Genomic DNA, 25,399 nt, shown 5'->3' with positions numbered 1-25,399 from the left:
TTTAGAGACATTGAAATAAAATTTTTCTCTTCACCCCTCAGCTGTTGCAGAACACACCTAGAATGCTGTGAACACTGGAGGAGTCCAGTATAAAATAATGGCTGGCCTTGGACATAACTGCTCTTACCCTGTGTAACTATGAATTCTGTGGGGAGAAAATCCATCTCCTTCACCATTTTGCAACATTTAATTGTCCTCAACAAACAGCTCTTCTTTGAGGCCCAGTTCTACCACATCTTCCCTTATGAGTATCCCTAAAAGCTCCATTAGGAAACACCTCCTCAAGCCATGTCCAACCTGCTGGAGCCTCTCCCACTGCTGTTTTCTGCCATGGGCAGGACTTTTCCATGCTCACCTGCACTTCAGCTTCCTTTTGGGAGCTCTGCTTTTCTTTTACTCATTCCGCATTCAAAGCTAAACTCTCCTGTTACACTTAGGCCTGGATATAAAGTTGGTTTGGATGAAAACTTAAGTAGCAAGCAGATAATTCCCTGTTTCCTTCATGCAGAGGCTCAGCTGGTGCCTTTGCTTCCCCTGTCAAATGCCTTGGAGCACTATTTATTTATTTATCAATATTTATCCAGGAGTGCTCCAGCACAGGACACCTGAGCTGCCTTCCCTGGCCTAGTTCAGGTATTTATAGCATGGCTGGGCAAGGCACTCTGAGGTGAATATGCAGATATTTCAGATTCCTTGAGGATTCTCCCAGCCTGGGAAGGAGCCTCAGGTTTGTGCTTGATCAGGCACAAATCCCTCACAGTGCCCAAATGGGAAGAGCAGGACCTGACCCCAACACAACCAGGCCCCAGATACTCACTATTTGTACTAAAAGTGTCCTTTAACAACTGAGCAAAAACACTGAAAGGAATAAAAATTACAAAGTCCTGGAATATTGCAATTCCACAAAAAGAATCCCCTCAGGAAATACTGTGCTGCCTGCTCTGTACTGATCTCTCAGAGTTTCCAGTTCCATGATTCAGGATTACAACTGGAATTCTCTATTATTTTAGCCCACATTTTAGTATCAACATGGGGGCACTAAAAGTACCACATCAGAGGTTGCTTTAAAATGAGGATTTAAGGAGGGCGATAAATCAAAAGGTATAACAAGGAAATTTAATAAAGATAACATTGTTATGTCAAATGCAACATGGATTCTAATACACAAAGAGCAATATTTTTTCCACATAAAAAGCTCTCAGCAAGAATTTTGCACACAGTGTGAAGCTAAGAATTACTAGAATAATAGCAAGTTGTTCTTGGAAATTAATTGAACAAATAATCTTTTTTATTATGAAGTCTACAAAAGATAAATACCCATGTACTGACACAGAGTCTTTAACTTTCTTCACCTTTTTACCACATTGTAGGCATTTGCTTTGCCTCTTGCCTATAAACAATGAGGATTTGGGGAATATATCACAGAATAAAAGCAGAATATTATTACAGGGTTCATCAGAATTGCATCTTACACATGTCTACAGAGTTAAAACTGTAAAGCAAAATCAAGTGCCAGAACAGGAACTGCCATCTGATCCTGTCTTAATTTGTTGGTAACTGTGATGATGCTGAATATGTTATGATAAAAATTCACTTTTCCTGTACATATCATGGCTAATAATAATAATTAATAATAATACACAAGGATTCTATTCCTCACTCATTTTCAATGCTGCCAAGGGGAGTTCTTGAAAGTAATTCCATATTTTGTAGTAAAATGTAAATCTATGGTTCTCTTTTTCACTGAGCAACATGTTGAGGCATGTTTGTGTGAAAGAAGGCAACATTTATGTCTCCTGTCTTAACAGATAAATGGCTCCATTAGTTCAAGGGAAAATGTGGCATTTCTACTTTCCCTCCAAAACCACCCACAACCGGAGTTTAAGACACAAACATAAAGTTTTTCACATAAGTTACTGAAAATGCTGATGTCCCCAAATCAAATATTAATGGAGGAATATAACCTGATTAAAAACCAGCAAAAAGCTCAAACAAAGCAGCTGTAGACAACCTGAAGAGGCACTAAAAACCCTTTGCTGCTCCCACATGAGATCCCTGGTTCCAGAGCAATCCCTGTGGTACCACACACTGGATTCCCAGTTTCAGGCAGTAACCACCTGCAATCTGTGGATATTCTGAAAAAACTTCACCAAAAACCAGTTTTGCCTTCTTCCAGGAGATTCCTGCAGCTTTTCCCTCAGGTGGGTTCAGGGGGAAGATATCCAGGACATGCCCTGCCATCCAGCAATGACATTGATGTTCTGCACACAAGGACACCTCATGCCCAACCCAGCCTCCTAAATTATTAAAGGCACCATTTACTTCAAGCAACTTTTTCATCAGAAAATTCTGGGAACAGACACCTCAGCGCTCTCAGGTGCTCTTATCTATAATTCACCATCCCAGGTTCCAGCTCACAGAACATTTACAGGGAAAACCACAACTTGGCAGAGTCTTTGTGCAAGAAAACTGACAGAGGCTGAGGGCACCACATCAGGGGCAATTTTGGCTGAGCAGAGGCAGCTGGTACAGAGAAAAGCAGGACATTCAAACATGAAGATCTGAAACTCTCTTCATAAAAAATGTAATTTAAAATTCCAGCAACTAATCAGTTACTTGGAATAAAGAGGGAAGCAAAGCTGCTTGGAGTTTTGAAACAACAGATGAAAAACATCATTTCCAATATGATGTGAACAAAACAGTCAAAATACAAGATTCTTCTTCCAGGAAAGTCTCTTGGGAGTAATTTCCAATCACCACACTGCTGAGTTTGTCTGTTGTAACAGCTAGCATCTATGAAAGCTGGAAAACTTCAACATTTTCCATCACTTTTCTTATTCCCTACAAAACCACAAAGTAAAAATGACAACATCTTGGAAAGTGATGCCATACACATCTTCTGGTCATGCAGATGTGTAATTTGACCATTTTTCCTTTGAAGTCTTTTCAGATAGAAAGCATCAAAGACCAGTCCTACACAGCTGGGGTGACTCTAAAAACCTATTCCTGGATGTGTAGTGGATTTTTCCAGACCCTCAGCACCACAACTGCCCCATCCCTGTTGACCCCATGTGAGGAAAATCTCATCTGTAAATGGCAGAAAAGTCCCTTTTCTGTGTGGGACAAGCAGGAGCAGCCATGCACTGATCCATGTCTGCTCCTCCCCAGCCAGGCCAGAGGTGCCTGAGCTGGGCTCACCCCAGTTTGGGAACTGGGATCACCCCAAAGATCCAGGCTGCTCTGCAGCTGAAAGCACAGCACTCACATGAGGGCTGCTGTGGATTTTATAAATGAGTCTGGCTTCCATTTACAGGGCAATGAAGTGCACCTGGAAATTAAAATAGCCCCAGACAGCCAGAATTTGGTTATTCAGTGATGAGTATCCCCTCAAACCCTCCCTGTGCTGGGTCCTGCTCAGAGCAGGAGATTGCTGAGTTATTACACCAGCTTGGAAATTCACTGCAGGAACCCATGGCTCAGGAGCCTCAAGGCCCCTCAGATGTGATCTGATTCACAGCCCACACCCAGAACTCCTCCTTACCATGGAAATCCATGTTTGCACCCGGTGCTTGATGCAGGTTTACGTATTTTAAACCCCAGATGTCAGTTTAACTCTCCTACACTTTACAGCTGGTCCAGAATTTGTTTTGTGGTCTGTTATAAAATCTCTAATTCTTGCTCTAATTCCCTTCAGCCTTTTTTAATTTTTTTTTTTTTTCAATTGCAGGATCACCTCCAATATTTCCATGACAGAAAAGCTCATTCAGAGCCGTGCTCAAGGAAGCTGCTGTGTGTCAGAGCGAAAAACACAACAGTGAAAAATATGTTCCCTCCTGTGTAGAGCAGCTCAAGCTTCTGAAGTACAAGCAGTTAAATTAGGAGCAAGTGCTACTTTATAAAATCAGGGCAATACTTCCAGCATTTGAAATGCACATTGCTGTCTCTGTTTTGGCAGAAACAATCTCTGCACTGTTCAAAACTAAGTTCATTATTAAAACTGAACCAGATAAGATTCAAAATTAAATCCATCTCTGCCTTTCTCTGTACACCTGAAATTTTGTAGGCAATTCCTTCAAATGTGGTATTCCCCAAATGAGGTTAATTTTGTTAACACAGTCTTCTAAATAGCCCAAGTTCCTTTGAAAAGCTGTGGTTCATGGTTTTCCACTAAAGAAAATAGTTTGGGAATCCACTGTATCCTATGAACTATGTCCTGCCTTCCTTCTCCTTCTGCAAGCTTCGAAAAAAATAAAAATATATATCTTCCAGGTTTTTAGTCAGTTGGAAATGGTAACATGGTTCGTTGATTGATTGATCACCCCATATTTTTACATATATTTTAATAAGATCTCTTTTAAATTTTGGATCCCAGAAGTTCTTAAGTACTTCAGTAATTTCCTTTTTTAAAAGTATTATTGCTACTGCAGATTCTGGGTGGATTTTTGCCAGAGAATGGGTGGAAAGAGATGAGTAACTGCAATCAAATTCACTTTAAAGTGTTCCTTCTCAGAATTAGATACTATAAAAAAATATCATATATACAACATTAACAGCACTGTAAGTGTTTACAGAAGATATTCTGAGGGAAAGATTAAATTTTCCCTCCATCTAAACATAAACACCTGGATTGAAGAAAAAAATATGCTTCTATTTTGGGACATCAGAAGTCACACTGGAAGCAAGAGAGAATTTTCAAGGCTGTTTGGCAGCACATTAAATTGCAGGGAGTAGAACATGCAAAATTAAGTCAATGTGACACTGAGGAAGGGCTTTTTACCCCTGCCAGACAATTTCTGATACAATTAAACCACACCTACCAATTTTCGTCTAAGCCTGCTGCCTTACCACTCCTATTTAGGCTTTATTTAGGCAAATAAATATTTGTTTAGAATTGTTTTATTAGAAGTGAAATAAAGTTGTCAGCTGGTGATGTCAAGGTGTTGTTTATCAGTTGCTGCTTCAGATTTAGGGAAAGGTGAAATCTTTGAGTATTTCTGCAGACTGAAACTTCCATATTTCAAAAGGATTAGGGGGAAACTCCAAGCACACCTCCCAAAAGGATGAGTACGAGCAGCAGACTCCAGCTGGAAATCCAACAGATTTCCAGCTCAAAAGTAGATTCAAGTTAATGAATTCTTTGGTAAGTTCAAGCAATATAAACAGAGCTGTTCATGAAGGACCAGGCCTCCTTGGTTCCTTTACTTAACAATTAACCCTCCTGGAAAAGGAAACTCTCTCATCCCTAGGGAACCACTGGCACCTTGGGCCCAGCCCTGTGGTACAGAGGAGTTAATTTTAATAAAAACTGGGCAATATGCTGCCAGTTTAGAGCAGTGATTACTGGGTTGAGATCTGCTCACTCTTCAGGCCGCTGCTGTCCCAAAGCTGACCATGCTTACAAACCCACAGGCAGACCTGGATCTTTAGCTGGCTGTACCTGGGAATGCAATTGTGCCTTAAACATTACACTAAAAAACCCCAAAATAAACACAAAAATCCCAAATCAACCCAAGCCCCAACAAGTTTGCCTCTGTGAATTCCACCTGTAGTAGAGAAGACCACACAAGTGATGGGGTTTATCTGCATAATCTGGGCTGCTTTTACCCCATAAAACACAGCCAAACAGGAACCTAAACTGGCACCAGGTGAACTTGGCCATTCCATTTCCTAAAATCTCCCAGTGCAGCACTGTCACAGACACATTTTATGAAAAATCCTTTGGCCAGGATCTTTTCTCCTGAGGAGCTTCAGCTTCTCCCTGTTTTGCTGCTTTGGAATGTGATCTGGATAATTGTTTACCCAGCATGTGAAATTGTTTTTACTTGATGACCAACAACAGCCACCTGTGTCGAGGCTCTGAGCAGCCACAAGATTATATTATCATTCCATTCCTTTCCTTACAAGCCTTCTGATGAAATCCTTTCTTCTATTCTTTTAGTATAGTTTTAATATGTAATTATTTTTAATATAATATAATATAAATAATAAAATAATAAATCAGCCTCCCGAAACACGGAGTTAAGAATCTTAACTCTTCCCTCGTCCTGGGACCCCTGTGAACACCACCACACAGCACGAGCCGTACAACAGCACCTTTGCTAAGGTGGGTGCATTAATTAATGGGATGGGTGCATTAATTAATTTTTCCTGCCAGCTCACCTTACTCTCCCACAATACTGAGCACAACGTCAGGTGCTCACCTCTGAAGAGACAGGGCTTTGCTCGTTAATTAGCGCCACTTGCCAGCTCCCGTTAACGAGCTGTTGGTTACTGAGTAAACCAGGGCTTGGCTCTCCATGAGGAAACTGTGTCCTGAGCCTCCCACTCCACTGCCATGCCCTTATCTGCTCCTGACTCTGCCAACACCTCCAGTAACCCTCCCTCAGCTCCTGCTGATTAGAAACGTGCCTGAACCCAGGGATTATCCTCACATTTCACTTTCACTTCCTAACACTTCCTTTGCTGCCTCCCCAGCCCTTATAATACCTCCAGGCTGTGGGGTTTTAAAACATTTTTTTGCTATTTTAAATTGATATTTTTTTCATTTCTCTTTATCTGTTTTTGAGGATTAGGTGCAATCAGTCTTTTGTGGTGTGGGGAAAGCAGGAGCATTGCTGTAAACTTGGATTTGTAAAGAGAGAATGGGAGAATGTCCCTGGCTTCCTTGGCTTTACACATTCAACTCAGCAAAATTAATTAAGGTTCTATAAATTGCCATGCCAGAGTTCCTCCCAGTTCTCAAACCAAAATTACCTTGAGCACTTTTCAAGTCTTAAGTAAGGAACAGTTGAATTTAAATAAAGATAATTTAAACAGAAGAGTATCTGCTAATATTATACCTTATCACACCCAATCTTTTCCTATGAAAACCAATTATCATGATATGAAAGCATTTTAACAACTAATTTTTTTTTAATAATTACATCTTGATTTCTTAGTCTGGATAGATTATTGCAGCTGGCCAAAGAGTCAAAGCACCAAAATCCATTAATTTAAACAATATTATAAAAGTTTATCACTTAAAAAGACTTTGTCATAAACCCTAAATGTTAAATTAATAATGTCTTTTCTAGAAAGTATTGAAAACTCTTGGGATATGCCCAAAAGGAAAAAACTTAATTTATCTTAAGGAAGAAACAGAATTTTCATCTTTGATGTGAATAAAATAAGGGTTAAGTCAGGGGACAGAATGAAACAAAACCCAATTCTTGCAAGTCTGGAAACACAAACACAAGTAGCCAATCTTCCCTGTCATTTAAAATACTGAGTTTCAGCCAGTAACTTTTACATTTAATTATCTCACCCAGTGAAAACAGGCAGAAGTTTTCAAAATTAATTTCTTATATAAATACTTGTCTTGACAGCCTTTCCAGCAAAGAGCAACCTAAATTTTTTTCAAAGATTCAGAAACAAAACCTGATCTCATTTAAATGGTATGAAAATCGCTGTGCAATTTGGGTTTGGGGTGGGTTTGGGGTAGATTTGGTTGGTTTTTTTTTTCTTTTTAAAGCCACAAGCCCAGTTTGAAGATCACTGCTGGCCTTAAAATAGTTTCAACTGGAAACTGGTCCATCCATTTACAGAAGACCATCTAGTTCATCGCTCAATGCACCTAGCTTGTAATCATCAACTGATTAAATATCTCAAGTAGATTTATTTCAAGTCATCTTGAACTATTTGTCTTTAACAGTCAGCCACGAATCTGCTGCCAAGAATTAATGTAGCCACAATCTCCCAGTTGCACAAAGGGACATTTGACTGATGCCACCATCCTGCAGAACAACCTCAGAGATAAGGGAGAGACAGCCCTCCCAAAAGGGCCCAGTTCAAACAGGAAAAACAGGCCAGAGCAAATAAAGGAGGTGAATTCTGCCAAAAGGGCCAAGTTCAAACAGGAGAGAGCTCAGCATGACCTGATCAATACTTGATAGCACAGGGTCACCTCCAAAGGCTTGGGATGGTTAGAGAAAGGGGAGCTACCTGAGGCCACAAGGGTGATTTCACTACCATTTCAAAATCAGAGATATTTAACACCATTAGGAAGCAGAAAAATAAAAATTAAAAAAAAAAAAAAATGCAAAGCACCAAACAAATAGAGATCATAAAGCAAATGAACAATAAAGGAAAAGTGTATCTGCAAAGAAATTGTAATCAATGGGCAATGGAAGAAAGTAAATAAAATTGAAGCAAGAATGGTTTGGTCTGAAATCACAACAGAACAGAATTTCAATATTTGTTTTTTAAGGTTGTCTATAAGCATAAATTCAGACATGGAAGAGTCCACAAGAGGGAACAATACACTGAATTTTAAATGTGGAAAATACAGATATTCATAGTTGGGCAGCTAGATTACTTAAATTTATCAGGGAAACATTTCTATCATTGCTGACCACTCACACCAGCACCTGCATTTGTTCAATACCACAAGAAAACATGGATAATTTACAAGATGAATAAATACCTCCTAGGCATTTCATAGTTTAATATTTTTTGTTGTTCCTGTCAGCCACTACCAGTCCTTGCAATCCACCAAAGTTACAACATTCCTGGGCAGTCTCAGGCAGATGTGTTATCAATTTTTAATAACGGAATGAACTTTTGCAAAATATTTCAAAATTAAAACAGGCTTAAGCCTATTCCCCTCCTTCCACCCCCCAAATTTAAATGAAGTTGGCAAAAATTTCTCATATGACTGAACCTTTTAAGGAAAATTTAAGCAAGACTGAAGAAGCCCTCCAAATAAAATTCAGGACTTTCAAGAAACAATGCAAGTTAAGAGGCTGAAAATAAAGGCAAGAGACGAGGAAAGTCTCCCTAAACCACCATGAAACGGTGACAAATAATGAGAAATGGTGATAAATAATGAGAAATCCAGGGGGATTCCAAACTGGGTCCCAGGTTTGGGGCACGGATTCCAAATCCCTCATGTAAAATGGAGTTTGCTGGACAGAAGAGATGCCGGAGGCCTGCAGGAGCAGCAGTGGGTTCTGCAGGGAAGGATGGCAGCAGTGCCCCCTGCACCCAGAGCAGGGCTGGATGTCCCCAAGGGACATCTCCCACCCACACAGGAGGTGAGGTGTCCCTCAGCAGCTGCTGAGCTTGGGGACATTGGCAGGAGAGAGCAGAGGAGCAGACACAGAGCTCTCCCCACGCAGGGAACCCTGTGGGTTGTCACCCCACAGCCAGTCCTACCCGATTTTTCTCCGCAGTTTGAAGCTGTGAGCTGCAGAGACATTCGTGTCAGCATCAATACTTTGGGAAAAGTGGGGCAGCAAAAAGAACTGCCAGCACTTCATGGCAAAACATGCCACGCTGATAGCCTTGTTAAATAGGATTAACATCAGGAATTAAAAAAAAAAACATCTAGGTTTGGTGGAAAAAAAAGAAAAAAAACTACTGATTTTATGTTAAGAGTCCTCATCTATTGCAAACACTAAGTTATTTTCAAGTCTTTTCAAACTCTGTAGATCCCTTACCAAGCCCCACTGTTCAGGGCTGAAGGCACAAAATCTGTTTCTTTAAAGCCATTTATTTAACCAGCCCAACCATTTATTATCCAGCCCAAAGGTGAGCCCAGCTCACTCTCAGCTTGCCCAGGATGGTATTTTGTAGCAGTGTGCACACACAATTTAACAAGCTGGGTGTATTTGTCCTCTGCTCACTTCAAAACAGTGAATAAGACAATTTGAGCTTGATGGCTTCTGCCATCTGATATTTCTTATTGAAGGAAATTAGCTCAGCTGTGCTGTGGCATTGAACACAACCAAACCAGCTCATGGAAGGAAACACCACTGACCTGTGGCACTTTCTCAGCAGCTAAAACAGCTCCACTTCTGTGCTAACACAACCAATTGTGCACATCCCTCAGCGTGCACCGTGGGCTTGGGTGGAAAAGAGAGAAAAGAATGATCATTCCTTTAAAACTCACTTCTGAGGGTTCTGGGATTTACCTCAGGGGTTGCAGCACATGACAGGAGGTGTAACACAACCACTGAGACTTCCTTGGGAAAAAACCCAGCAACTCTTTTTCCTTAGCTATCTGTAAATTTTAAAAATTCATTGGTAGAGTCCTTCAACACCTGGAGCTTGGAATCATCTGATGGACAAGGCAGCAAAAATAAGCAGATTTATCAAGCTAGGGCCAACTACAACTCTCATGTAACAGCCTCATGTAGCACTGAATTGTTGGAAATTATGTGACACTAACTAATTTTTAACTAGTTGTTTTAATTAATTGTAAGTAGTGCCCACTTTTAGCCAGCATTAGTTAAGTTTCTTCACAGACTCTTGTTGGAGTAACCAAAGATACAGGGGAGATTAAGGCCTGCAAAGCTGGAGAAAAAGGTGATAAAAGGACTAAAGAATAGGGACCAAATTAGCATGAAGAGGAAAAGATCAATAACCAACAGAGGACAGAATATTAATAGAGAGAATCATGTCCCTTGGAACCAATGAATATCAATTTCTTTGCTAAAAATGCATAAATAAGTGAAAAAGTTTTGTACCAGCATTGCTGTGGTGGCTGGAACTTTGTCAGCCACTCACCTCTGGGCCAAGAATGAAGTAATGCCTTGCTAACACTAAAAAGACAGTGTTAGAGAGGGTTCTTTTTGCCCATTTTGGGAGGATTTTGGTCCCATCATGGCTCCTGTTGGATGCGCCTGTGCCACCGACAGCCTGCTCCAATGATCTCCCCAGATGATTGTGTCTGCAGTCTGGAAAGCGAATTGCTCTGAACACTCCATTGGGCACCAGCTCCAGAGCCAGGGGGGCAGGGTGAGCTCTGTCACACCGTCCCTGCAGTGCCCCACACACCCAAAAACTCACTGGCTTGAGAAAACAATGGAACAAAGGAGCAGCCCAGGGAGAGCTGCACAAAGCCAAGCAGGGGAGCACACCTGGATGCTTCCAGAATGTTCCAAGTTTGCACCATATTTCTGCAGCAAACAGCAGGGGGCTTTAAAGCATCTTGAGGTTTTCCTCTCAGTAAAAACTCAACAATTTGAGGAGTGAAAATCACAGGTTCTAACCTGGCCAGCGTCTTCACTCTTATTATTCAGCACCCCAAACAAGGAGGGATTTTCTCCAGGGTTTCTGGAGGCTAAAAGTCACCTGTAACAGAGATTTTGGCTGCAGATGCCAAGCTGGATGACCTCTGCTGTCCACAGAAAACCATGGAACAGCCACGACCCCACTGGCAAAGCAGAATGCTGATGTAATGCAGCAATTCCTATTGCTGTAGGATTTTTAATGAAAGTAAAACAATCTCAGGGTGTAATTAAAAAGCAAAGAAAAGCAAACTAGAAAAGATAAAATGGAATGGCTCAGAAAAGAATGAGCATTCCTCTAAAACTGAGCTCCTGTGCCAGGGAAAGGGAGGGGGCCAGCACATGACTGGAGTGAGGCAAACCCAAGGAAACCCCTGGTGCCACCCAAGCTTCCAAACTGAGGCAAACACTTGAGACTGCCAGGAAAAATGCAAAAAATCCAAGTGGATTTGCTGTATTGTTTAGGGAAAGAATTAACTTTGGTGCCCAGACTAATGCTAAGATTATAACTGCACAGCTGCCCTGCAGTTCCCATATTTTTTTTCCCACATTAATGCTGCCACAAGCAGCACTCAGCTTTTAGCATCCAAGGAGCTGCGGCCTCAGTCATGGAGGCAAAGTGAAATCCTGCTGCAATTCCCTGGATGCTCCAAGAAAATTCTCCTCTTTTATTCTGTACTACTTTCTAGGGTAAGCTCACCTTTTACAAGTGGGCTATTCCCTCTTTTCCAGAGGAAAAGAATCATGACAGCTTCTGAACTACCCCATAAATTTGATCAGTTTTCCTTCCCAATACTCATTTTTTCAGCCTTTTTGTACCTCAGAGGACTGTACCTACCTAAGCTGCCCTCACAGTGAAAGAGACTGTGGAAAGTGCTGGGGAGGAGAGACTGACACAAAATGCAAAAGGAATAATCAAAGGAGCAGCACAGCCTGTGGAAGCTCAGGTTTGTGAGTCTTAGCAGAACTGACTCAGCTCACAATCCACACAGGAAAAGAGTATCTGCAGTCCCTGAAGAATTTCATTTGAAAGCAAAGAGGAAACAAGGGCTAGTAAATGCTATTGTTACAGAAATAGCAGCTCCATACACCCAGCTATTTCTATTACACAACTGAAATGCTCTGCATTTAATAGAATCCGTGGCTGCTTTGCCAAGTCCTGGACTGGCAATTAGGATGGGACATTGAAATGCATTGTTTTACCAGCTCCAAGCCAAGGACAAGGAATGGGATTTACAATGAGCATTCAGAAAGGGATCCTTCCTTCTTTAAAAGTTAAAAAGGAAGTTACTATAACCTGCTGAAAGCTGTGCCAGAGAATGTCATCTATTATCTGTGAAAACAGGTTCTTTATGTCTGAGGTAATCATCAGCTTTTCAGGATGTTGGGGAGGCTGCTTTCTCCTTACACCTTGCAGGATCTCAAGCACAGTTTCCAGAACACCTACACAGATGTGAAAAAAAAAAAACTCCTGGAGCTAGAGGAGAAATAATTTCTAGAGATACTTCGAAGGCAAGTCAGAAACTATGAGTGTACCACATTAAAGGAAGTCAGCACTGAGGGAGTGCAGATATGTTTGTCTTGGAAGCACATTGAGCTGACTGCCAAAAATACATATTTGGCTTTATTTTCCATTCACCTTTATAAATAACAGACATGTCAAACACCAACCTCTGACTTCTTGGAAAACAAATGGAAACAGTAAATTTGAACAGTCTAGATTTGAAGGGTGAGTAGTAATTGCAAAAGGGACAGGAGGCAGGAAATCATTACTGCACCTAACACTGTTCTTACCCCAGGTCTGTTGATATAAGCTATCTTCAAAAGAAAAATGAACATTTCATCATACTAATTCTTCTTGCAGGGCTGCTGAGCTTACACTCAGTGAAGCCACTGCCTCATTTTATCAAAAAAAAATATAGCACAATTCACTTTCATGAAAACACAGAAATGCAATGCTGAATAAAAGAAAACCAAAATTCAGCATTTCATTATTGTGAGGAATGGCATTTTCATGACCTGTCAAATCCAGTGATGATCCTTACAAAGACTTTAGCAGCAGAATTTTCCAATTTCCATGGTTCAGCTGGAAGCAGCATCACTGCTAGCAGTGACACTTGGCAAAATGTCTGAGAACACCTAACAGAGATTCAATTGTTTTATCTCTACATTTTAAGGTGACACTTTAAAGGAAGCAGGTTTTTGCACCCCTGTAAGTGCCAGCTGAGACAATGAATTAAGAGCTGTGCTCTTGCAGCAGGGCCAGTCCCACCAGGACAAAGCCACAGCACCGACAAAATCAGGCAAAAACCCTTCTCTGTTTCTGATACACTGCAAAGGCAAAGCTTAATTCCATCAAGGGCACACTGGCTCCATCGATTGGATTATTCATTTGGTGTAATGGACTTTGCTTTCTTCCTGCAGCCTTCTCAAAACAAGAACAAAATGAAGATAAATCAGCTCTCACTCAAGGCTGGCAGTCTATAGATATTTATGGATTTCTGAGCCCTGCAGTACAACAGGAGGGAGGCATTCCCCAAGGATGTTTTCCTCTGCAGTCCTGTCACCCTCCCAGCAGCTGCCCAGCACAGGGACACACCAAGGAAAGGCTGCAGCCACCTCTCCCCTTCAGGTCCATCATTGACCCAGCACAGGAGCCACTCTGACCCCACAGCCCAGAACAATCCCTGTTTGATCCTCCAAGCAAAGGCCTAATTGCCACTTTCCAAGGGAGCAGCACCAACGCAATCCCAGTTTGCCACTGGGCCAGCTGACGTGGCCTCCATGGATCACAAAGATCATTTCTCCCCTCGTTACACTCTGTCCATTACGTTGCAGGCCTGGCCTCATCCTTTTCTCACATAATGAATGAGCTGATTATGCCAACAAACTCAAACCACTACTCCTACGAATGAGATTACAGGGTTATCAACTGCCCCATAAAATGGCAACACTTTCCGTTTCTTTTTAATTCAGCAAAAAAGTGTTTGACTCATTGTATTGCATCACTGCATTCAGATCAAGGAGAAACTTGGGGCACAACACGTTATGGAGAACGTTGACCTGTGATAAGCTCTTTGCAAAGAAGGAAAGAATAACAGAAAGTTGCTGGGCCAGGTTTTCCTTTGACTTACGACACATTGTAGTTGTAAATGAGGTAACTACACTGAACAAACACAAGTCCTGTGCAGAATGAGTACAAAAAAAATTTCATGTCCATTTATTACCCTGTTATTTAAATCTGAGGTACAAGAGCAGAATGTATGTCTGTGGTCAGTACACCCTGCCTGCATGTATTTAATGTCTTACAGGGAAAAGGGATTTCAGCTTGCATGAAAAGTGCCTCCTTTGTAAGCATTGCACCTGCTGAGGTAAGATAATCGTTGAGAGGAAGATGATGTCCTGAGTAATCACATAAATAAATCAGCACTGACCCCAGAAAATCTCTGATGCTGCCTCAGAAAAAGCAGAAGACACTCACTCACTTTCTGCCCTTCCTGGTCTTACTTTAAAGCACTGCTTGTAACCCAGAGAAAATCTTTTTGCAAGCCATTTAGGATCCTCAAAGGGCCAGGTATCTCTTTTATTTTTTAAGCTTTATGGAGAAAATACATCATGCAATATGTCTCTAGTTCTCCACAAGTAACTGAACAAAGCCAAAGTAAATCAGCAAGTGGCACGACATGCAAGAACCCAGAAACAAAATGAGCAATGAAATTGGACTTATCACAGAGAAAAATCTGAGCCATTCATTTGAGATTTTTATGTTTGGGTAACCTTTGGAAGAATGTTTGCTGTTCCATTATACAAACAATGGAAATATTAGATAAGGAAAAGAAACACCATTGCCAAGAAAGCTCCACACACCCCTTCCAAATCACGAAACATGGAGATGTGATTTTATGGAACTGTAACATGCTGCCTGCAGCAGGAGTGTCAGAGGTACAGAGCCATTCCTGCCAAGCCCAGTGGGCCCAGGGAGGGCAGCTCAGGAACCCCTGGGGCAGCACATCTGCCTGGCACTGCCCCACAGACACATGGGGACCCAGGAGCCAAATTCAACCTCCCTGAGGCCAAGCCTTGCAGCTGGGCCAGGCCTGCTGAGCAGGACTGAGACAGCCCAAAGTGTGCCAAAGCAAAGCTGCCACGAGTTATTCACACACAGCCATCCCTGCTGCAGCCTTTCCCAGCCCGCCAGGCGCCCCGTGGCAATGGCGCTCCTGGGACAGGCCCAGAGCTTCCCACAGGGCTCAGCTGCAAAGGGCCACCAACAGGAGCCAGAGCTTGTCCCTGTGCAGAGAAGGGACAGCAGGAGTGCCTGGGTGCCACAGGGGAGGCTGCAGAAGGGAAGCCCCTGTGCACACTCTGTGCTGCCCGCTCTTCCCACAGCCAGGGACGCCTCCGGCTCCCACAGAGATAAAGGCAATAAAGGCACAGAATCATGGAATTATTTGGGTGGGAAAGGACCTTTAAATCCTACCCAGTCCAACCTCTGCAGAGAGCAGGGACATCTACAGCTAGGTCAGGTTCCTCAGAGTCCCATCCAACCTGGAGTTAAACATTTCCAGGGGTGAGCATTCCCCACCTCTGTGGGCAGCCTGATCCAGTGTTTCACCAGCCTCATTGTATGAAATTCCCCCCTTATATCCAATCTATATCAACCTTCCTTCACTTTAAATCCATTACCTCGCCTCCTATCACAACAAGTCCTGCTAAAACATTTTTCCCTAACTTTATTACAGGCCTCCTGCAAATACTGAGGGACTGCAATGGCCTCTCCTCGGGGTGTTCTCTTCCCAAGGGAGAACAAACCCAGCTGGAATATGCACATGAGGGGTTCTGCAACTGCAACTTCCAAGTGAAGGAGCATCCAGGACCCCCTTCCTTCCTTGCCAGTCCCTCATGGACACAATCCAGCCCCTCATGGACACAATCCAGCCCCTTGGCCAAGCACAGGTCCTTGGGGGCAGCCAGTGCCCACTGATGGAACCACAGGAAAATGTCAAGCTACCTAACCTCTCTCTAGCTCAGCCACACCTGGCACTGCTTGAACAGCCAGGTGAAATATGAGTTTAAAGTTCCTCCATGGGGTTTTTCCATGGAAGGTAGGAAAAGGCCTGGCAAGGCCTCGGCCCTGCCGGTGCTGAGGGGATTTTTTCATGGCCAGGGCTGATTTCATTGTTCAAACCAAACCTTCCATGTGGGGAGAACGTGTACAGATAAGGGCTGGATGAGGACTTGGAGCTTGGCTGCTGCCTGGGGGGTTGGCAAATGGGCCTGAGCTACAAGAGATGTTTTGATAGCACAAATAAGGATGAGGAATTAGGCAGTGTGGTGATCCGGAGAGAGGATGAGCGGGTCTGCTGCTACAGGGCTCTTAAGGTGCTCCTTTGAAGGTTTCCAAAGTATTTCAGCTCAACATCACAAAGAAATTCCTCAAATTTACTTTCAGACATCTGGCAATGTTCCTTTTAAAGAGATTATAAAATCAATCAAATATTATCCATCCTTACCTAAATGTAAAATAATGTAAGAAGATCTTGAATTTATGGATAATATTTAATGGTTTATACATGACCAAGTGTATTCTTTTAACAATGAAAATTATGCTATCACCAATTTCTTTACATTCATAGTCTGTTTTGACAGTGCGTTAAAATAAAGCTCAGTCTCTAACAGTCGTAGAATAATTATTCTATATTTCTATTTTAAACTTATATTTGTCTGAATCAAGTATTTTTCATTCCTTTCTCAATTTCCTTTCCAAATTCTTTGCATCTTTGTAGCTGATTGAACACAGTAGTGCACCTGACTGCAATTCAGTGTGAACCAGCACGAGCAGCTCCCAAACAGACTATTAAGTTATTAAAGGTGCATTTTCATAGAAACAAGTGTGAAGAACCAAAACTAATGAGTATTAAAAGCAGCTGGTAAATTTTGTTACATTCAATCTTTCTTCATCTTCTACCTCATTGTTAAAATTGTGAAAGGCTTTTTAGATTGCAATAATGAAAAATAAACACACCTCCCCAGTTGATTCTCAGTCTGTATCCCCACACACATTTGAAAAGAGAGAACTTCTCTGGTAGCACAACTAAGGGCAGTTGTGATGATTAAAAAGTCAACTTCTACAGCAGAAATATTATCAGTTAACTGTTAATTGATATTGTGACTTTGCATAAAACCTTTTCATGGTATCCTGAGACCTACAGCCAGAAAAAAAACCCACAAAATGTAGCTGAAATGCTCTCTCCCAGTGGACTCCACCAGACCATTTCTAGAACAAAGTACCAACAGAAAGACTTCTTCTGTCCTGCTGTAACGTCATCACTAACATGTAACACCTCGCGGAGTGCCTGTTTGGGGGGTGGTTGCACAGATACCTCCATGGAAAGGTTCTTCCTTCATATCAAAATTTTAAAAGCTTCACTCTACTGTGCTGGGGCATGGCCCCAAGGTGCCAGACCTCCAGGAGCATTTGGACAACACTGTCAGGGATGCACCAGGTGGGATTGTTGGGGTGTCTGTGCAGGGCCAGGGATGGGATCAATGATCCTTTTGGATCCCTTCCCGCTCAGGGTATTCATCATCCTACACACAGTGAATTCTTCACTTTTTACATGCACTGGAAATGGCAGCATCCAAGTATTTTTAGTAAGAAATCGGGGAATTTAATTCACTGACATACTCCTATAAGAAGTAAACATTTTTATAAGAGAAAGTAGAAGAAAAATTTGTTGTAAATTGGTGGGTACTATATAAAATTGTGGGTAAATATAGTTAAGTATTGGAGAGAGTGGATTCCAGTCTCATTTGGTATTCATCCAACTAACTCATCCCATTTTACCAGCTGTCCTTTATAAGGTATCACTGATGCTCCAGTGGGCCTCAGAGACTCCAATTGCATGGAAAATTCTACAACTGTCAGCACAGCTCTGCCCAAGGGGGGATTCGGCATTGTTTTGCAAAGTGACAGGGCTAGATACTGCCTATATGTGGTATTTCTGGGATAATGAAAGTGAAACTAATCTGAACATAAATATTTTTAAAGCAAATTCAAGTTGACATGTATGTCTATTTTTTTCTATGTAAATTATTTCCATAGATTTTTGGGAGGTTCTTTTCATGAGCACTTAAATGGGAGCTTTTCATTATAATATAATCACTTTTGGGCAGGAAATCCCTCAGGCATAACTGAGAGCTGGGATCTCTACTGCATCTATAGCTAAAGGAGCAATCAAAGAAAATTTAAAGGAGAGACTGAAGTCTCGTAACCCATAATAATATTATTAATTCATTCAGCATGCAAAAATATTATTCTACTCAACATTTAGCAGACTTCCCCAGCTCCATGCTGAATTCAGATAGGGGTTCACTGGGAAATGAGCCTCACAGCAGAGTCAATGGCATCTGAGTTACAAATATGATGCCTTAACTTGAGAAGTTCAGGGCCTTTAAAACAGTCTGAGAAAGCACTTGCAAGTGCGATTGATCCTGCCAATCCATAGGTGAGACATCAAATATTAACATGGGAAATTAATTGAGTCAGCTCTGAGCTCATTACTACTTCTTGCTTTCTAAATAAACCAGTAAATTCAGTTTAGGCGACATTCTACCAAATTATCGTGTCCCTGCTGCCAGGAAACATTTTTTTCCTCTGCTCTGGTATCTGTTTCAGCCCTTATCCCACAATATTACAAGGACCTTATCCAGCTAAATTCTGGAAGATCTTACAAGGCAAGGAAGAACCAAGTTCTACAGTCAGGTCCTTTTACTGTTTCACAGTCACTCAGGACTCCTGCTCAGCCATTTGGTTTTTTCAGAGAAGTGCCCTGCAGTAATTCTTATTTTGTATTTCCAATAAAAGCCTGTGAGAAGTGCAGCACACCAAAGTATGAACAACAAAGTTGTTCAGGGAACTGTGCTTCACCAAAAACGATGCCTGGTTGGAAAAGTGATTTTCAGGCACTGTAGCAAATTGTGGTTTTTCACAAAGGTATTCAATGAGGAATCCACAGTTTGCTGCAGATACGATAAAGCTAAGCATGTCTACAATTAATTTTCCAATCACGTCTGCTTGATGTTAGGATTCCATTTCCATGTAAGAAATTATTTTTTTTCCTCTAAGAATAGTCATGTCTCCAAGAATATCCTCTTCACTGAGCTTGGAATCAAGAAAAACAATGGCTTGGGACTTAGAACTAAATATAAGCTTATATTTGCCATAAGCCTTTTAAGTTTCTCTGTGATGGATAATTTCTCTCCAGTGAAAGTTTCCAGAGTTTGACAAGATATATTTCAGAGAATTTTTCCAAAGAAAACAATTAAAAATAAGACGTAAGCTTCGTGTGACTGGGAATTCCTATTATGTGATCTACTTGAAAATTAAAACCCAGCAGAGCCTTCATGATTCCAAGGCTATGCTGATTGCCATTTGAAGCTGGAAAGGTTTTTCCCTAATGCACAAGTGATGAAGTGCACGTAATGCTTGGAGGAAAGTTACCTTATCTGCAGTATCAGATATAGATTACTGCTGGAGTCAGTGTGCCACGCTGCTGGATCCATACACTCTGTTCCAACATGAGGAATTGAGTTTCCCTGATGTCATAAATTGAACACATAATGCAATTAACATCTCCTTTGAAGTTCACATTGACCAGGTAACCACTAGAATGAGTTGGCAAAACTTGACTGAAGTCGCTGCCACGAGCTCGGCTGAGACGGAGACCTCAGCTCTGACTTTCTGCAAGTGCGGAACTCTTGAGGCTGAGACATTGATAGCTGATCCTTTGGGACCCCTCAGCTGGGGTAATTTATGGTATCACACTACAACTGACATGTTTATGATCACACCAATAATCCCAGACTTTGAGGTATTTAAACACTGGAGGTAACTAAATGATTAATTTTAGAAAGAAGAGAATGGAACAAAGCCAAGACTTCTATCTTCGTGAAAAAGAAAAGAACTTGAAATGAACATCTTGGCTACTTTACAAGACTGCAGAAACATTATAGACTGAAAGACTGTGTAATTTCCAAAAGTGTTAATACTCCTTGGAGATGAAAATACAGTGACAAAAATAGAATTCTTAGAATAAAACAGAATTTCACTTGCACTTAAAGAGAAAGAAAATTGTATGAGGAGAGGGAAACATTACACCATTGTCAATGCTTTATGGGGAGCTATTCAGTTTGAGCATTGAAAACCAGACTAATAAATGATCAAGTAGAAGTCTAAAAAGACTTAGGAAAATAGATACTGGAAGGTTATGATTGATAGTATTAAACATAAGAAAGCATGGAGCTTAATGTAACACACAACAGAAGTGCAACTACTAAAAACATCGATACAATCACAGATTGATGATTTCAGCAAAATTATCTATGGTAATATAATAAGTGAAGATTAGTAACCTATATATAAATATTAAAAAATATATTGATCTACACAGTAACATAATGTGCATCTCAGAAGGTCATTTCATACTCTCAAGATGTCCAAATACTTAGAAGCTGTTTTGAAGCAACTATTTTGCACCTTCTTACCCCCAGAAGCAGAGAGATTCAAGTCTCTTTGCAATGCCTGAAACATGTGCGGATTTTTTTGTGTCATTTTAAGGAAAAATTAATGCATTTAGCTGTTAAAACAAGAAGCACTCTTTTCACCCTCATGCCAGCTTTAGCTATAGCTGGACTGGTTTGCCTTCTTTCTTAGAAGACTCTTGTTTATTGTTGGGAATAATGGCAGCATCATGAGAATTCTGTTCAGGTAGGAATCAAAACCTCTTTTTTCACTGTCTGGAGAGCATTTATGCAAATTCCCCTAATTCAACTGAAATAAGAAGTGCTTACCTTCTGTTGGTGATGTCTTCAGATGTCTGCAGAGCCCCTCTGTTTCCCCATAAGTCTCTTTAATTTTTACTACTGCTTCTGTCCCTCGGAGTTCCATGAGGGAGCGCAGTTCCTGCAGCGTGCACCCAAACTCTCCTGCATGGTTGGCCTCATTTCTTTGGTTCTTGGAATAAAAATCGCTATTCGTCATGTCACCCATCGTGGCTGGTTTATATTGCTCCACTCGTTGTAGTTGGATACAACCTTAAAACTGTTTTAAAAACTGGAGGACAGGAACCTCGAATTCCAAATCGGAGAAATTAAAAAGAATCCCGCGTGTGTCCGGCGAGCGACGTGGAGGATGCCCCTGGCGTGGAGGTTGTCCCTGACAGGCTGGAGGTCACAGAACGGCTGCTCTCAAGGCTGCAGACCAGCTCCACTCCATTCACCATTTCCCATTATGCTGCACCCAAGCTGTAGAATCTACATGGTCATTTCTTCCTCTGGACCTTTGGGAAGAAGCAGAAAGGACTCGTTACAAGAGGGATGGCGTCAGACAGGTGGTGGCATCCCAGAGGAGCTGCGCAGCACCGCGGTGGGGTGTCCTGGAGGTGCTGCAGGTGGGCAGCATCCACCCAGGACAACACTGGCCCTGCCTTTGATAAAGCTCTCCAGAGCTAGAGCACCAATAGCAGCGCTGCTCCAGTCCAAAGAGCAGCCGCTAAATGAGATGAGTCATGAATATTAATTAGTGATCGATTAGCCCGGCGTGCAGGATGCACCCCCAGTAGGTGCTCCGCTCCATACAGCCACCCTGAGCTGTCCTCTGAGCACAACAAAGGCTCCCTGATAAGGCTCTGAGCTTAACAACAGCTTAAACCCCACCAATTTTCATTATGGGTTAAAACAAAACTGGCTTTTAGCACAAAAGCGGTGAAACTTGGGGGAAAACGATAGAGCCACCATCAGAAATGCAGAATATATTTAAATACATTACATCTTACAGCCTTGCCTTCTGTGCAAGCGAGCACAGTGTGGATGCAATGGGATGGCTGGGTTGGAAGAGGCAGAGCTCTGTATGAGGAGCCCTTTCCCCTGAGCCCAGTCACCACACACACACAGGATGCTGCTGGGCTCTCTCTTTTTCCTTCTTTTTCCCTTTGTTTTATTCTCTTTTCTATGTGCAGTGTTGAATGAGTCCCGTTTGGACCATCTGGGAGACAGTTGATTACATGCTAAAGCCAGCCTTTAAAACCTGTTTCCCCTTCCCATATTCTAATGAAGTTGGTTTAAATACTGCTGAAACCAGCTATTATATTTGGCACGCAGAGTTTTAACAGAGATTAAAGGTTTCTTTTTTGCCTCAAGCGGGTTAGTGCGAGTGCACTGTCTAATCTAGAGGTCTCAGAATCGTTTTCATAATAAAAAAGATCTTTCAAAGGGCACCCCAGCAGCCTAATAACTGACCAACCTGTCACAGGCAAAGGTCACACATTGAACTTTCTAGGCACAGCATTCCCCAGTGGAAATTATATATAAATGCCCAGATAAAGCACATCAAGAGGAACCCAGTGCCTTTCAAGTCCCGGGTTTATATTTGTGCAATAATTTTAATCTCCCACCCAGCTACAGCTGATGTAACATGTAGGGTTTGCTATTTCCACTCTCTAAGGATGTTGCCATTGCTCTGCAGTGACAAAGATCAGGCCTGTGTGAGCACTAATTTGGAGTTACCTTGCTCAATTAACAAAACTGAACCTCTACCAGCCCTCTCCTTTACAGCTGCAAACCTCAACATTCCTTTGATTTCTGTGGAGGAAAATGTTAAACAAAAAGAAAAAAAAACAAAAAGGAATTTCAAGTTTCACTATGATATCACAGCCCAAAATTCAAATACCAGCCAGCTGCTACACATTTCTTCCACCCATCCTATTTACTGATGTATCTTCTAGTGCTGAGAACTTCTGCCACCCTCGACTTCACATATTGCTTTCCACATTCACGAGATGAGAATTTCAGCACAAAATGGTTTTTGTGCTGAAACAACAAAGAGGAATTTGAAGTAGCAATTAAAAAGGGTTTTTATTTTCCAAGCAGGAGATGGTGAACCACATTCTGCTCTCCATGGCTGCCTCCTGGGCACTGCTCAGCCTCAAGCCATCCCCAGGTACTCCCCTATATCCAGCAGGAAGAAAAGGCCTTACTCACACTACTGCTTTGTCTTTTTGTAAACAGGATGGATCAGAATTCTGAACAGAAACAGCATCAGCCTGCAGCATTATTTGGGGAAAAAATTGCAGGCCAGAAATGTCACAGATGCCCAGCGAAACAGGCTTCATCCCAGGAGGCAGCACAGGGCTCCTCCTCCCTACCAGCAGCATCCCAGGCTCAGCCTGCTGCCAGCCACAGCAAAATGCAGATTGAGATCTGATTGGCAGAAAGGCTACAGTGATGATAACAAATAGCTGAAATAACAGGCTTCTCTTTACTTCCAGTGGTTAAAAAAAAAAAAAAAATAAAATCTGTTCTTAAGTGCAGTTCAGGGTTTTGAAAGCTGGGCATCTCAAGCAGCCATGATTTTAAGAGAAAAGAAGATGGAAAAAAAACACTGCTTAATAAAAAAAAATTAAATGTTGCTCCAGAATAAAAAAATTGTTCTTAAACTGTTCCATAACACCACAGAGAAAAGACAATTTTGAATGTTTTCTGAGAAGAACCATCTACCAATTTCATTTCTGATGCACAGGTTACTAAACACAGCATCAAAGACATTTTCTCCATGATCATTCTGTGGGATGTGTCCACTCCTCTCAATCAAAGCATCTCTTTAGGCTCCCTGTGCTATAAATTAATTTCTTTTCTTCCATTCTTAGAAATTCATTGTCATTTGTCAGCCACAGCGCTGACAAGACAGTGCTGCTGCTTTTCAGCATGACTCATTTGCCTGCTTAATTTTTAATTTCGCCTCCAATTAAATATTAACCAATAAACACAAATATGAAGTTTACACTTCCTTCAGAGCTCCAAAACCAAATCTCTGGCAGTCTGTGCTGCTCATGACTCACCTAATGCTGTGCCACCAGGGAAACACCACCTCATGGTTCTGAGGGGCAGATGGAGAAACACAGCAGGCCCTGAGCGTGACTGACATTATTCCCTGCTCATGCAGCTCCCCAATCCCCTGGAACAGGATCCTCAGGCTCCGTCCCATCCAAAATCTCTCCTAGTCAAAGCCCAGGCTCCTCACCGGGCTGGCAGGACTGACACACCACCACCTCATCCCTCTTAATGGTGAATATTGAATATTTCTTCAACAAAAGCTGAGGAATAGAAAAATTGTAGCTGGCACGTGGCAATATTCCCATCATGGGGCTTTGCATCTCCAAAATACGTCCAGTTACCACAAATGGGGAAATGAAGAGTCTCATCCACAAGAAATCCCATTATTACGCTGGGTGGGGAGTTTTTTGTTTGCTGGTTTTTCTGGGTGGAGGTGAAAGAGGGAACTATTTTACAAAAACCTTACAATATTGATATTTTCAAGATGTTCTAAGTGAACTACCAAGAAATTCTGATTCAAGGAGGTGATACTGGCACATTTTTCAATCAAAATTATCTAGCATGCTAATGACCCAATGAATAAAGTGAGCTGGATTTCATGCTCTGGATGCTGCTTTCACTGCTCTGTCCATGGTGGGCTTCAGTGGGGTTTAATCCATAACCAAAACCTTCCTGGAGCATAAAGAGGCACCATCCCCAAGCCCTGAGAGCACAGGGTTTGCTTTCCACACAATCCTAGAACAAGGAACCTCCTCCAAATCTTCCAGATTTGGTCTCATCATTCCCTGTGAGAAGAACTTCTGAGGAAAATGTCCCTACTCAGACACATTCAACAAAGAGAAATAAAAACTCCAGTAAATTAATTTCACACACAACAGTAGCTGGTTTTCCCAGACTAAAGCAGTCACTTTTAATGAAGGTTATTTGGCTTTACTTATTCTTCCCAATGCTTCTGAAACTAGAAAACTGAGTAAAAGAAGTCCCAAAGTGCAGTTTGTAAACAACAGATTGCTGTGGAGCAGAGATAAAATCCCAGCCCACTTAGATACAACTCAGGTAATAAAAGACTTCACACACAGAACACCTGAGTAAAAAAAAAAAAGACACCATCCTTATTTTCCTCATTTAAAAGTCAGAATATCAGTCTGGTTCTTGGTCTGGAATCTTGTCAAAGATGGATTTTTATTGTAAAAATGCAATATAAACTTGAGCTGGCTGTTTAGTTGGGTTTGTTTTTTTTAATTTTTTTTCCAGAATTGCTGTGTCTGGGGGAAGAGGCTTCCAGTCCTGTAGAGCCCAAGTCAAATATTTTTAATCTCCTAGCTGCTAAGAAGAAATGCATGCCAATTAAAACAGAAGCAATTTGGATGAGCTAACTGCAGGCCTGCTGGGAAAACTATTCTTTGATTTCCCTAATCAGGAAAAGTCTCATCTTGGAAGCTTGTAAATATTTTCACAGT

The 25,399-nt window shown here is 41.7% G+C and overlaps 1 protein-coding gene across 2 annotated transcripts in view; it reads right to left on the bottom strand.

Annotated features, from left to right (window-relative positions):
* Positions 1-25,399, bottom strand: part of ATP2B2 (ATPase plasma membrane Ca2+ transporting 2) — a 404,082-nt gene that overhangs the window by 153,019 nt on the left and 225,664 nt on the right. For both annotated transcript variants that reach the window (XM_059479819.1, XM_059479820.1), the window contains exon 4: positions 20,901-21,388. In XM_059479819.1, the coding sequence (XP_059335802.1) occupies positions 20,901-21,099 (199 nt within the window). In that variant the 5' untranslated portion in view covers positions 21,100-21,388. The remainder of the gene's footprint in view (positions 1-20,900; positions 21,389-25,399) is intronic.

This window comes from Ammospiza nelsoni, chromosome 11 (genome assembly GCF_027579445.1).
Source record: "Ammospiza nelsoni isolate bAmmNel1 chromosome 11, bAmmNel1.pri, whole genome shotgun sequence".
NCBI lineage: Eukaryota > Metazoa > Chordata > Aves > Passeriformes > Passerellidae > Ammospiza > Ammospiza nelsoni.
The sequence above is the reverse complement of the archived record's forward strand: the minus strand, read 5'-3'. Positions and strand labels throughout refer to the sequence as shown.